This window comes from Ursus americanus, chromosome 23 (genome assembly GCF_024610735.1).
Source record: "Ursus americanus isolate L20-20 chromosome 23, mUrsAme1.1.p, whole genome shotgun sequence".
In the NCBI taxonomy this organism is placed as follows: Eukaryota; Metazoa; Chordata; class Mammalia; order Carnivora; family Ursidae; genus Ursus; species Ursus americanus.
The window spans coordinates 15870133-15885637 of record NC_142149.1 but is presented as its reverse complement, the minus strand read 5'-3'; the positions used below and the strand labels follow the sequence as shown (position 1 = coordinate 15885637).

The 15505-nt window shown below is 35.8% G+C and overlaps 1 protein-coding gene and 1 pseudogene across 1 annotated transcript in view; one reads left to right on the top strand and one right to left on the bottom strand.

Annotated features, from left to right (window-relative positions):
- EFCAB13 (EF-hand calcium binding domain 13) overlaps positions 1-15505 on the top strand; it is a 201090-nt gene that overhangs the window by 117137 nt on the left and 68448 nt on the right. The window contains exons 31-36 of the mRNA XM_087854723.1: positions 987-1091; positions 2342-2395; positions 10310-10414; positions 11104-11155; positions 11945-12051; positions 15026-15127. Of these exons, the coding sequence (XP_087710849.1) occupies positions 987-1091; positions 2342-2395; positions 10310-10414; positions 11104-11155; positions 11945-12051; positions 15026-15127 (525 nt within the window). The remainder of the gene's footprint in view (positions 1-986; positions 1092-2341; positions 2396-10309; positions 10415-11103; positions 11156-11944; positions 12052-15025; positions 15128-15505) is intronic.
- LOC123803163 (cell division control protein 42 homolog pseudogene) lies at positions 7969-10230 on the bottom strand (annotated as a pseudogene).

The following is a 15505-nucleotide window of genomic DNA, read 5'->3' as shown; positions in this document are numbered from 1 at the left end:
TGCTTGACTTATTTCACTTAGCATAATCTCCTCCAGTCCTGTCCATGTTGCTGCAAATGTTGGGTGATCGTTCTTTCTGATGGCTGAGTAATAGTCCATTGTATATATGGACCACATCTTCTTAATCCATTTGTCTGTTGAAGGGCATCTCGGCTCCTTCCACAATTTAGCTATTGTGGACAATGCTATGAACATTGGGGTGCATATGGCCCTTCTCTTCACTACGTCTGTATCTTTGGGGTAAATACCCAGTAGTGCAATGGCTGGATCATAGGGTAGCTCTATTTTTAACTTTTTAAGGGACTTCCACACTGAATTCTACATCTTTTCTTAAGTGCTACTTTATCTTCACAGAGGCTCTGAGACAAATAGTCTCATCTTCATTTCATACATCAGAAAACTAGGACTCCAAAAAGTTAGGTTGTTTACCTAAATTTCAATAGGTAATAAATAGTAGAGAACAATATTCAAACCCATGTGTTCTTACTTTAACCATGGCAGTTTTCTCATTTCACAACTGCCTATTTCTATCATAAGAATTATACACTGGAGGGGCGCCTGGGTGGCACAGCGGTTAAGCGTCTGCCTTCGGCTCAGGGCGTGATCCCGGCGTTATGGGATCGAGCCCCACGTCAGGCTCCTCCGCTATGAGCCTGCTTCTTCCTCTCCCACTCCCCCTGCTTGTGTTCCCTCTCTCGCTGGCTGTCTCTATCCTGTCGAATAAATAAATAAAATCTTTTAAAAAAATTATACACTGGAAATAATTCTGTTCCCTTTAGAAATTAATGGTGTGTATGTTTATTTCTCCAAAAAGGTTTAAGGGAAGTGAACTTCATTCTAACCATGTGTAATCTCCACATAAACTGACACATGTTCCACAGGTCTTGTATATTCCTGCCAAAAAAAGATCCATAACGCATAGGTAAAATATATGGAACATTTCAGCATTGGTAGGAATTATCGTATTTTTTTTTCTCTTTCCTAAGGAGGGATGTTAGGTATCAGAGACCTGGACAAGGTACTAGGGAACATGGGCATTGAACTCACCAAAGAAGAAGCTGGAGAACTGAGACGAAAACTTCCAGTTGATGGTGACTCATTTTAGATATAAAAAGCCCTTCAGGAAAGCTTGGTCTTGAGGGTTTATATAAGAGTTTTTCTGAAACCAGATTAATTTTGTGATGATAAAAACCATGCAAAATCTCAGGAAAAACTCTAGTTCTCGAGTAAGAACTAATCCTGTCTTCCATTTTCTGAATCCATATAGAATGCAAAGCACTTCACTAGATTGATTCCAAGACCATCTTTCACATCTGGGAATGTTCAGAAAGCACAATTAAAAAATGGAAAAGGAAATGAATGAAAGAGCATTGTATATCCTTCCCACATTTCCCATTCATTCCTGTATTCTGACACAGCCCCATAATACTACTGAAATTTCTTTCAGGGCACCAGTAACTTGCCATTTGCCAATTGCATTAGACATTATTCACTTTTTATTGGAGCTTTCTACTGTCTTTTATATAGGTGATAATTCTGACCTTCTTGAAATTATGCTAGTTCGACTTCTGTGTTGTTCCCTCTGACCTGGATCTGCTCATTCTTGGATTTTCATTTTCCATACTCTCTCTGGGTAATCTCATCACTCTCTGTGGTTCAGTCTATCATCTACATGCTTGTGACTGTAAATATGTATTTCTGTATAGGTTTCAGACCGGTATAGCCAAATGCCTGCTAGACACTTCCACTTGGATATTCCATGGGAGGCTTCTTTTCCTCAGCATATTTAAAACTCAATTCACTATTTTCTCACCTAGTCTCCTAGTCCTGTATTCTCAATCTCATTTGTGCTGTCACTGTCCATCTAGTTACTTAAGCTAGATATATGGGATTCAGTTTTGATTCCCTCATTTCCTATCACCCGCTATCTGGATTATCACCCAATTTTTTAAGTTTTACCTTTATATAAACCACCTAAATTTAAACATAACCACACACAGATGAGTAGATGGATATGTGACAAACCAAGTATAGTAAAATGTTAATAGTACAATCTAGATGGTGGACATATGGGTGTTTATTGCACAGTTCTTTCAACTTTGCTGTGTGTTTACAGATTTTCGTAATAAAACTTTGAAAAAAATCCCACATATAAATCCATCAATGTCTTTCTGCCCCTGCTACCACTGCCATTTTTTTAGATCAATCTCAGAAACACTAAGAATTATGCATTAAGTGAGCCCAAATAATGATATGGAATAATGGAATTTAGCTTGTTTCTGGCTGTTTTATAATTTTTAAATGAATCTGCTTTGTATCTCAGTTATGCCTTATTTTATAGCTAAAGGGAAGACTGATCTGAAAACACCGATGGATACAGTACAAGATAATACAGGTCAGTGAGAAGTTACTGTAAATTTAAGATCCCAGTTTTTTACACTAAACTGTATTTTTTCTCTGATAAATATTTTACTGAAGTGTGAAATACATTATTCCTATGTCATATAATCATATGTGTCCAGCTTAAGAATTATTGTAAAGTGAACATATATATCTATTTACTGCCTGGTTAAGAAATAAACATTATCAGTACTCCAGAAGATCCCCATGCCACTTCACAGTCACTTCCTCCATGCTCTCTGCAGGTAACTGCATCCTTTATTCTAGGAGCACAGGTTAGTTTCACCTGTTTTTGAAATTTGTATAAATGGAACCATATGATTTGTGTTCCATGATGTCCGACTTCTTTCCTTTAACATTATAGTCCATGTTATTCTCTGAGATTCATCCATATTGTTGCATATAGCAGTAGTTTGTTAATTTTCATTGCTGCATATTATAAAGTCTATTAAATTATAGTCAAGGAGATCTTTAGAGAACCTGCTGTAGTGGCTGAAATGATTTCTAACGAACTCATTGTACCTGAATACATTGCTGTGCAATATTGCATTGTGTAAGTATACCACAATATACCTCTCCAATCTACCATCACAGGACATTTCCAGTTTGGAGCAGTTATGAAGAACATATTGCTCTGAATATTCTGGATATGCCTTTTGGTGACCATATGTGCACAATTCTAGGCCATATGCCTAGAAACGAAATTGCTTTGTTATAGGATAGAATTGTGTATACTTTATTAGATATTGTCAATCCATTTTCTAAAGTAGTTGTACCATTTTATACTAAACTAACAGTATCTTAGAGTTTCTTTCTTTTTTTAAAAAAAGAAAATAGAGCTACGTTTTACCAAGTATATCAGAGTTTCGATCGTTTTACATCCTTGCTAATACTTGATATCTATCTCTCTTCTCCATTTTGGCCATTCTGGTGGGCATGCAGTAGGATCCCACTGTTACAGTTTGCATATCCCTAGTGATTAATGATGTAGAGCACCTTTTTCATGTTTATTGGTTATTTGGATACCTCTTTTGTAAAGTTCCTTTCATGTCTGTTGCTTGTTTGTCTGTTTAGATGTCTGTGTTTTACATATTGAATTTTTAAAAAAATTTATTTATTTTTTAAATTCAAGTATAATTAGCATAAGGTGTTATATTAGTTTCAGGTATACATTATAGTGATTCAGCAACTCTGTACATTACTCACTGTTCATCATGCTAGGTGTACTCTTTAATCCCCATCACCTATTTCACCATCCCCCCACCCACCTTCACTCTGGTACCCATCAGTTTGTTCTCTATAGTTAAGAGTCTGTTTCTTGGTTTACTTCTCTCTCTTTTTTCTCTTTGTTCATTTGTTTTGTTTTGTTTCTTAAATGCCACATATGAGTGAAATCATATGATATTCATCTTTCTCTGACTTATTTCACTTAGGATTATAGTCTCTAACTCCATCCATGTTGTTGCAATGGCAAGATTTCATTCTTTTTACGGCTGAATAATATTCCATTGTGGGTGTGTGTGTGTGTGTGTGTGTGTGCGTACACACACACACACACACACACCCCACATCTTCTTTATCCATTCATCAATTGATGGACACATGGGCTGTTTCCATAATTTGGTTATTGTAAATAATGCTGCAGTAAACATAGGGGTGCATATATCCTTTCGAGTTAGTGCTTTTGTATTCTTTGGGTAAATACCCAGTAGTGTGTTTACTGGATCATAGGGTACTTCCATTTTTAATTTTTTGAGGAACCTCCATAACGTTTTTCCACAGTGGCTGCACCAGTTTGCATTCCCACCAACAGTGCATGAAGGTTCCTTTTTCTCCACATCCTTGCTAACAACTGTTGTTTCTTGTGTTTTTTATTTCAGCCATTCTGACAGGTATGAGGTGATATCTCATTATAGTTTTGATTTGCGTTTCCCTGATGTTGAGTGATATTGAGCATCTTTTCGTGTGTTGGCCATCTGTATATCTTCTTTGGAGAAATGTCTGTTCATGTCTTCTGCCCATTCTTTAATTAGTTTATTTGGGCTAATTATTGTTGAGTTGTATAAGTTCTTTATATATTTTGGATCCTAACCCTTTATTTGATATGTCATTTGCAAATATCTTCTCCCAATCTGTAGGTTGCCAATTTCAATCTCTTTGAGTTTGTTGACTTGTTTTGTGACCTAACGTGATCTATTCTAGAGAATGTTCATAAAATATATTTTAAATGTGGGACAGGGTGTGTTCCATATGCACTTGAAAAGAATGTGTGTTCCACTGGTTTTTTGATGGAATGTTCTAAATATATCTTTTAGATCCATCTGGTCTAATGTGTCATTCAAAGCCATTGTTTCCTGCTTGATTTTTTGTCTGGATAATCTATCCATTAATGTAAGTGGGGTGTTAAAGTCCCCTACTGTTATTGTATTACTATTGACTTCTTCCTTCATATCTATTAATAGTTGCTTTATGTATTTAGGTGTGCCCATGTTAGGTGCCTAAATATTTACAATTATTTTACCTTCTTATTGGATTGTTCCCGTTATCATTATGTAATGTCCTTGTTGTCTCTTGTTACAGCCTTTGTTTTAAAGTCGATTTTGTCTGATATAAGAACTTTTACCCCAGCTTTTTTTTTTTTCACTTCCATTTGCATGATAAATGTTTTTCCATCCCTTCACTTTCAATCTGCATATGTCTTTAGGTCTGAAATGAGTATCTTGTACACAGCATATAGATAGGTCTTGTTTTTTTATCCATTTCATTACCCCATGTCTTTTGTTTGAAGTGTTTAGTCCAATTACATTCAAAGTAATTATCAATAGGTATGCACTTATGGCCATTAGTTACTTGTTTTATGATTGATTTTGTAGTTCTTCTTTGTTCCTTTTTTCTCTTGCTCTCTTCCTTTGTGGTTTGATGGCCTTCTTCAGTGATATGCTTGAACATCTTTCTCTTTATTTTTTGCATTTCTGTTGAAGGTTTTTGATTTGTGGTTACCATTAGGTTTATATATAATATCTTATGCATATAGCAGTCTATACTGGGTTGCTTAAGTTTGAACACATTCTAAAAGCACTACATTTTTACCCTGTCCCATGTTTAAAATAAATCTTATCATACTTTACATCCTTTTATTTTGTGAATCTCTTGACTGATTTTTATAGCTATAATTGATTTTACTGCTTTTGTGATTTAACTTCCATACTGGTTTTATAAGTGATTAATCTACTACTTTTGTTATGTTTGTATGCACCTGTGAAATGTTTTCCTTTCCTAATTTTCTTACCCTTGATTATGGCCTTTCCTTTCTAAAGAATTACTTTTAACATTTCTTGCAAGGCTAGTTTAGTGATGAGGAACTCCTTTAACTTTTGTTTGTCCGGGAAACTCTTATCTTTCCTTCTATTCTGAATGATGGCCTTGATGGATAGAGTATTCTTGGTTGCAGGTTTTTTTCCTTTCAGCACTTGAATCACTCTCTTCTGGCCTGCAAAGTTTCTGCTGAAAAATCAGCTGATAGCTTTATGGAGCTTCCCTAGTATATAACTGTTTTCTCTTGCTGCTTTTAAAGTTCTCTCTTTAACACTGTTTTTTTGCCACTTTCATTATTGTATGTCTGGGGTTGATTTTGTTCTGAATCTGAATTTGTTTCCTTCCCCAGATTAGGGAATTTTTCAGCTATTATATCTTTTAATAAATTTTCTACACGCTTCTCTCTCTCTTCTTCTGGGATCCCTGTAATGCTAATGTTATTATGCTTGATGGTGTCACTGAGTTCTCTTAACCTATTCTCATTTTTTATTATTCTTTTTTCTTTCTCCTGTTCAGGTTAGTTGCTTTCCATTACTGTCTTTCAGCTAGCTGATCTGTTCTTCTCCTTCCTCTAGTCTATTTATTCACTCTAGTGTGTTTTTAATTTCAGTTAATGAGTTCTTCATCTCTGGTTCTTTTTTATGTTTTCTATCTCTTTGTTGAAGTTCTCACTGTGATCCACTGATGGTAAAAATGTCAAAGTTAAACCCCTCTGGTTTTTATTTTTTATTTTTTAAGATTTTATTTATTTATTCGACAGAGATAGAGACAGCCAGCGAGAGAGGGAACACAAGCAGGGGGAGTGGGAGAGGAAGAAGCAGGCTCATAGCAGAAGAGCCTGATGTGGGGCTCGATCCCATAACGCCAGGATCACGCCCTGAGCTGAAGGCAGACACTTAACCGCTGTGCCACCCAGGTGCCCCCCCTCTGGTTTTTAAAGCCAAATGTTATGGGGATTCATCTTCACGGTGCCAGCCTCCCATGTCTCGGGTGCCTGGTATGAGGTCTATTCCTCTCCCTTGTCCGTGCTTGTAATGTCCCTCCCATTTGTGGTTAGTCTTCCTGGAATTTTGGTTCTAACCACATCTCTGCCTTCCTACCATATTTTTTTTCAATGTAACAACTTCTCTTCAATTAACTGTGGAAGATCTGTGCTGCCAGTCTTCAGGTCATTTTCTGAGTTAGTTACACTGATGTGTGGACGTATATAGGTATATCTGTGGACAAGGTGAGCTAAGGATCCTCCTACTTCACCATCTTCCCTGGAAGTCCATGTTGAATGTTTTTATTGTCTTTTATCTATAGTTTTTTATGTATTCTGGATACAAGTCCATTGCAGGTTTTATAAATCATAAATATTTCACTGTATATTTTACCTTTCACTTGTATTTTATCTTCTTTTTTTTTGACAGGGAAAAATATTTTTAAATTAATACTCAGTCCATTTGGTGTATTTCAGAAGGTACAGCACTTTTCTTCATTTGTCAGTGAAAGAAGTTAGAAATTAACTTAAAAAAATATCAGCAAATGGCAAAAAATTTCCTTGAAAGTCACAGTCACATGTATAGTGCACCCTAGAAAAAAAGAGGGGTAAAACAGGTTCTACCCACTTTCATGAGTTTCATCAAGTACTGGACCTACTCAGGGGTGGAGAGAAAGGCAATTTTCAAAGTATATTATTGAGGCATTTACTATACTCCTTCCTAAGAGCACCAGTTGGGGAATAAGTGTTCTGAACTAGATCTAGGAAGTGGAATGTGAAATCAGTCCATCCTCCTTCCCTTAAGGGCTGTCCAATGGTTAATGAATTTAAAAAACATGACTAAATGAAAACATCCCCACACAGACACACTCTCTCCCCCACCAAAAAGGGGAAAAAACCCAACCTAGATGTTCCAGGTTATTCTCTAGTGTGGATGGAGCCTGGGAGCAGGTTCAACAACACAAATCAGTCTGTTACAGAGTCATCGCAAGCATACCTCGCTTTTAAACAAAAAAATATTTTCGAAACAAAAAAACAAAAACTAGTACTAATCACTTTTCTGACAATACACAATTACTCAGATTAACTAGTATCAAGAGGGGAGGAGGGACCATACCCCTGGACCTTGTCTCACACAAGTGCATGGGGGTAGGTGCAGGGCATTGGTCATGATTGCAAAAACAAACTGTAATTTTTCATCTTTAGTTTGATTTAACATTGCTTTTAGTACAATGCTGACACCAGCTGTGCAGAAGGACTCGGGGAGATGTTCATATCAGTGGACACCTATGGCTCTTTGGTTCTAGAGGCTCCAGGCAGCCAGTATTGCTTGGTCAAATACATTCGTTAAGCCTTTCTGTGCTAGTGCAGAACATTCCACATACTTGACCATCTTCAGGTCATGGGCCAGCTTTTCAGCAGTCTCTGGAGTGACAGGCTTCTCTTTGTTCTTGGCAAGTTTCTCAGTCATAGAGGAGTCATCTCTGAGATCAATTTGGGTCCCAGCCAGCAAGAAAGGAGTCTCTGGACAGTGGTGAGTTATCTCAGGCACCCACCTTTCCTTCACATTTTCAGATGAGGATGGAGAGACCACTGAAAAACAGACTAGAAATACATCTGTTGGTGGATAACTCAGTGGTCGTACTCTGTCATAATCCTCTTGCCCTGCAGTATCAGAAAGCCCAAGAGTGTATGGCTCTGTACCAATTATAACTGTGACTGCATTGTTATCAAAAACAGTTGGCACAGGGGTGCCTGGGTGACTCAGTGAGTTAAGCGTATGCCTTTGGCTTAGGTCAAGATCTCGGGGTCCTGGGATTGAGCCCCACGTTGGGCTCCCTGCTCAGCTGGGAGTCTGCTTCTCCCTCTGCCTCTGCTGCTCCCCCGCATCATGCATGTACACTCGTGCTCTTTCTCTTTCTCTCTGTCTCCCAGATAAATAAAATCTTCTGAAAAAACAAAACAGTTGGTACATACTCAGACGGAAATTTGTTTATTGTGTAGAATATCAGAAGACACATTTTACCAATGGTACCATCACCCACAACAATGCACTTTGATTATCTGTACTGCGGAAAGAATTTTGTGTCTACTTGAATATTTCAAGTTTGATGGTGACCTCAGCTTCTCTGCCAGGGTGTTGGTGGCACTGCACAGGGTCTCCTGTTGTATTTTATCTTCTGATGAACAAAAGTTTCTCTTTCACATGTAGTTGAATTAGTCAATCTTTTCTTTTATAGTTAGAGTGTTTGGGGGCTTGTTTAAGAAATCCTTGCATACACTAGGGTCATGAAAACTTTTCTTATTTTATCTTCTGGGAGTTTTGTTATTTTCCTTTCACATTTAGATCTATAATCCACTCAGAATTGATTTTTCTATATGATATGGGATAAGGGTCACTATTGTTTTTCTTTTTTTTTCATTCAGTTAGCAAACATATAGTACATCATTAGTTTTTGATGTAGTGTTCAACAATTAATTGCGTATACACCTAGTGCTCATCACAACACGTGCACTCCTTAATACCCATCACCCGGCAACCGCATCCCCCGGCAACCGCATCCCCCCACGCCCTCCCTTCTGTAACCCTCAGTTTGTTTCTAAATGGATATTTAGCACCATTTATTGACAAGATGATCCTTTCTTTACTTTAAGGCTAACTTTTTCATAAATGAAAGACCATAAATGTGTTGCTATACCTGGGCTTTTTATTCTTTTTGTTCTTTTTCTTTGGTCCATTTGTTGGTCGTCGTGCCAGTACACTGCTGTCTTAACATAGCTCTAATATGTCTTGGTATCTGAAGCGTAAATCCTCCACATTTGTTTTACTTCCTTCGGCTTGTCTTGGCTATTCTTGGTGATGTCCTTTTTGTCATTAGAAATATCTGTTATTTGTGCTTTCTCTCTTTTTTTCCTTTGTCAGTATTAGTGCAGGCATTTAGCACTTTCATTAGTCTTTCCAAAACCCAACATTGGCTGAATTCATTTTATTTAAAGTTTGTTTTTCATTTCAGTAATTTCTGCTTTTGTCTTTATTATTTTTCTTCTCCTTTTGGGGGGTTTAACTTGCTGTTCTTTTCTAACTTCTTGAGACAGAACCTTGGGTTATTGATCTTTTCATCTTTTCTACTACATGCGTTTAAGAGTGTAAATTTCTCTCTGAGCACACCTTTGCAAGTTTTAATATGTAATATTATTGTTACCCAATTCAAAATACATTCTAACTTCCAGTGTGGTTTATTTTTTTGACACATGATTTATTTAGAGAAGGATTCTTTAATTTCCAAACTTATAGGATTTTTCTAGTATCTGTTGCTATTGATTTCTAGCTTAATTTCATACCCTATATTAAACAGTTATTTGTACCAATCATCTTTATTATTCTAATAATTTTTAAATTATATGAACCTTATTCAATTGTGAAATATTACTTTATAACCATCATTATGGGAGCATCTCTTTTACCAGTGTTAAAGAAATACTATTCATTCTCTGTGTCTGCAGTTGACTACTTGTTGTTTAGCAGATATCATTATGCCTTATTTCTCTTTAATAATTTGAAATTATGATATTTAAAAAATGTTATCTTTTTCTACTTCTTTTGTTTTGAAGGAGGAGAAGTTGACCTCAGTGAGCTGGATAATATCCTGCAAAAAATGGGGATAGAGCCCTCACCTAAAGAACACTTGGGGCTGGAGAAGTCACTTCCAGTTAATGGTGGGCATTTCAAATATCAGAATAGTCTTCAAGAGAGTTCATATTGGCTTCAAGAAAGTTAATATGGTCATCAAGGGAGTTTTTCAGAATTGCAAGTATTGGGTAGAATCTTCAGGGAATTAAAATTATGTCCTTAAATTATTTTATTATCCAATACTCTGCTTATTTTAGATCATTTATAAGTTAGAGTTTAAAAATATCCATAATTTTAAAGATGATTATTTTTAATATATAGGAATACATAAATTGCCATTTAAAACATGTAAATCAAGAGGCTCATCTCTCATAATTCTTGCCATTCGGAATAAAGAAAATTAATGGTTATTTTTCATTCCATTGAGATGCCTTTGGTTAAGACCTCTAGGAAACAGGAGGAGGAGGAGGGATGTAGAGCTATACTAGTAGAGGGAAAAAAAGGTGGACTCAGAAAAAATACAACATATGGAAGTGTTTTGCTGTGGCATGGTAGGTATTAATAATTGTCTCAGGTGCTAAAGAATTGATAGATTTGCCATACATATTAAGAATTTGTTTACATTTTTTGTTTTTTTATTTCTAGAAGATATTAGGTAAATTTTAGGAGCAAATTATTTTATGCTCTTTATTTCTGAACTTGGATATTTGGTATTATTTTAGCTTGTCTAGATATTTTCTCTGTGACCTAAATTGTGTGTTTCTTCCATCTACAGCTAGTAGAAATATATATAAGAATAGGTTGCTGACTTGTCCAGAAGATATAAAAGGTGAGTGAGATGCAAATTGAAGAGTCAGATTGAAATTCTTGTGGTTTGCTTTTTTTTTCTTATTAAATATTGCTTCCTGCCATTCTCATGTATATTTCCATAATTAGTTTTAATATATATGTTCCTATTAATTAAATCACATTCTGTTTTATATATATTTTTTATTTAAAAGATGTTTTAAATATTTAGGTTTACCTCAATTTTGGATGTAGTAATTATAAAATTTAGAACTAGCTATAAAAATTTAAGATAGTATATCTTGAAATACAGTGACCAAACTGAACTCGATTTGTATGGATATTTACATTAAAAACTGTTAGATTCACTGTTTTGCTGTCAAAATTAACCTGAGTGGTGGGACGCCTGGGTGGCACAGCGGTTAAGCGTCTGCCTTCGGCTCAGGGCGTGATCCCGGCGTTATGGGATCGAGCCCATCAGGCTCCTCCGCTATGAGCCTGCTTCTTCCTCTCCCACTCCCCCTGCTTGTGTTCCCTCTCTCGCTGGCTGTCTCTATCTCTGTCGAATAAATAAATTTAAAAAATCTTAAAAAAAAAATTAACCTGAGTGGTTTCTCAGCCCTATTTCAATGTATAGTTATGCAAGCTTATCTTCAATATTGGATGTATAGATTGTAAATGAATAGATTAATTTTAGTCCATTAATGACTCTCCTTAAACACTTAGGTGTCCTCAACCTCTTTTTCTGATGAAATTAATAACCACTATATGTAGGAATTAATATTGTATTCTGACTTTTATTTTAATTTACTCATGTCTTTCTTTTTTATGGGATTGCAAGTCGATGATCATGACCTTGACTCTATTCTTGAAAACATGGCAATCAAACTTACAACTGAGGAACTTAATGATCTTACACCAACTCCACCAGTTGATGGTGAGTGATTTAGATATCATTGTAACTTTGTGAAAATTTGGTTTTTGAGGCTGAAATTTTTTTATATAATTTTTATTTTGTTATATTAGTCACCATACAGTACATCCTCAGTTTTTGATGCAATGTTCCATGATTCATTATTTGCATATAACACCCAGTGCACCATGCAATATGTGCCCTCCTTAATACCCATCACTGGCTTATCCCAATCCCCCACCCCTCTCCCCTCTGAAGCCCTCAGTTTGTTTCCCAGAGTCTGATATTTTTTTATACGACTTATACGACTTATGTAGCTGAATTATAAGAATGATTTTTTTCTCAACATATTAATCTAAAGTTGGTACTTTTTCACTATTCATTTATTCAGCAAATATTTACTGAGCACTATATATCAGGTGTTATCCTAAGTGCTAGAGATACAATTAATATAATAAACATAGTCCTTTACCTAAGGAGCTTAATGTCTAGTATATCACAATTCTTAGTATTCTAGTTGAAGCTGAGAATGTTGCTTTCACAGGAAAAAGGCTACAGGGTTTCAGCCCATATGTATGACATTTTTTCTAGTTATATATAGGCATGGACCACCATATCCTTGGACCAGATTTCATGATTCAGGGTCAGAATTATAGGTATTAACAAAAATATTAATTAGGATTGAGGTGTGGTGAATCACAGAGTAATCCCCACTTTAAACAAACTAAAATAGAGTATGTTTAGCTGGGCACAATCCCATGAGATCAAGAAATATCACCTAGAAACATTTTACTGAATACTGCCTCTTGCATGTAAATATGTTTTTTTCATATGATTCAAGTGCTATTTAGTTATATCTTTGCCATGGGTTTCATACCCTTCTAATAGGGTGAGGTTTTTTCCCCAAAAGATATTGTTATTAAATCATTCCTTATTTTCCAGTACTATTGTGTACCAATGAAAAAGATGTATTTAGCATTTGCTTATTTTCTTTATGCTTTTAAGTTTCACTGGGCTATCAGGAAAAAATAATTAGGTGGTGCTATCAATAATTGTCAGATAAGGTAATTTTTAGCTTCTCACCTAGTTTAGTTAGTTTAGAAACTATCTGGGTTGTCAGATAAAAGGCAGAGTAAGAGCCACCAAAAACCTCTCTCCTCCATAGATGCATTGAGAAAACTGGCAAAAATTATCAAAATTAACATTTTCAGGACTGGACATTATCCAAAGATTTGCTGTAGTCTGGGGAACATTTTTTTTTTTTTTTAAAGACCGAATCTCCATAAGAATAGTGAGCTTTGTGATGTTTTAACTTGCCCTATTCCCATCCTCTGTCTTACAGCTCCATAATAGTTTTGAAAAATAACATTCTATATTTGCAGTGAAAACTAGTAGCCTGGAAGCCACTGGAGGGAACAGGCGGGGAGTGGAGCTCTTTCAAAGCCTTGTTCCCTAAGAATTTTCATTATTTGGTCTTCCTTGGAGTGAGGCTAATATGTTTCCCTTTATGTATGAATTAATGAATGGAGAATTAATGAGTGTGGGAAGATGAATCAAGAGATGAACTGAAATAAGCAGAAAAGAATAAGAAAAAAATAATCATTTAGAGTAATAAAGAACTAATAGCTATTGCTGCAGTGGTAGAGTAATAATTAGTCACCAGCCATTCTGAAACGGACACTGATTAAAAAGAACAGAGAGTACATTAGTAAAAGAGATGAAACGAGAATTCTGGTTTTTACTTCTTTTACTCTCGGTAAAAGTTTTGTGTTCCTGCCAGAACTGAAAGTTTGTAGAGAAAACATGGATAGCATGAATTGTCCTAAGAATTTATGAACTAGTGTGGCATCACAAAATGTTTTTCCTAGACTCTTAGAGTCCATTTTGCTAATACAGACTGAATCCTAGAAAGCCTGAAATTAAGAATTGAAAATGTACTCAAATAGTGGAAATACTGGACTCTCCTTGGAGTTTTTTCACAGCTTAGGTACTTTATGTTTTTATTCTAAAGCTGTCTTTTTCTGGATCCCAACTAAGCCTTTTTTTCTTCTTTTCTTTTACAGCTAATGGGAAGTTTGGTGTCAGTATCTTAACAGATGGAATGGATGCAGTAAAAGCTATTACAGGTAGCATCTTAGAATAACACCTAAGAGAAAGATGCTACTAGAAATCTGAGGATCAGATTATTTTCATTAAGTTATAATATAATGCTCTTTCCACATTGTGATCGTATGGACTTTAAAAATCTGTCTCTACACTTCTTTAAAAAAATGTTTATGTATAAACGCCTATAGTTAGATATTAGATTATCAGAACTTTTAGCAATAAAACTTCAATGCTCTTTGTTGTCTCCAAAGTCATTATCTAGAGTCTTTGCCAGTAATTAGCATATCCTCCTTTATGATGGGAAAGCTAAACTCCAGTTCAACACAGTAAACAGTGAAGGGGATTTTGGTAAAGTTAGAGGTAATCTCAAAATAACGTTGTAAAAGTGCTGATAAAACTGTTTAGATCAGCAATCTCTGTATCATTCTAATTTCCTGCAAAGTTTATACTCATAATTGCATGCTCTGTTGCCTTGCCTATCATTCGGAGATTATACTAGACTTAACAAGAAAGTTTATCCTTCTGAAGGCCCAAAGGCCCATTTGTTAGGTTGGGTCTCTTTTCATCCAGCAGTTGGCTGTAATGCTGCAAAGACAATTTTTTTGTTTGTTTGTTTGTTTTTTAAAGATTTTATTTATTTATTCGACAGAGATACAGACAGCCAGCGAGAGAGGGAACACAAGCAGGGGGAGTGGGAGAGGAAGAAGCAGGTTCATAGCAGAAGAGCCTGATGTGGGGCTCGATCCCAGAATGCCGGGATTACGCCCTGAGCCGAAGGCAGACGCTTAACCGCTGTGCCACCCAGGCGCCCCGACAATTTTTGTTTTAATTATATGGAATCATGATATCATTCACAATAATGCCAGAAGTCTTCGTTTCTTTTACTTTGAAGGAGAGATTGATGTCAATGACATGAAAAAAGTTCCAGGAAACATGGGGAGAGAACTCAAAGATAAGAAACATAGGGAGTTGGTGAACAGTCTGCCAATCGATGGTGAGAATTTCTATAACAATTCTATTTCCTATCTAAGTGAAAATGAAAGATTGTCCAAAAAAATCTTTTAGAAGGTGTTACTGTTTTATCTTAAGAAGAAATACCAACTGTGTCATCTCATTTTTAGTTTGGGAATCAGTTGGCTCTAGTCAGAAATTCTATGACCATGGTTGAGAAATGCTGGCTATTATTCTTGAATCCATTGTAAGTCCTAAAGTTTTAAATGGGAATTAACAAAAAACGGAGGCTTTGAAAGGTGTTAAATGGAAATAAATGAGAAATCACAAAGAATAAATGAATGGGGAGTGTTCTGCATGCTAGAGACCCAGCAATAACTGTCTTAAGGTGCCCATAAATGAAGAGTGGACTTATTTGTTT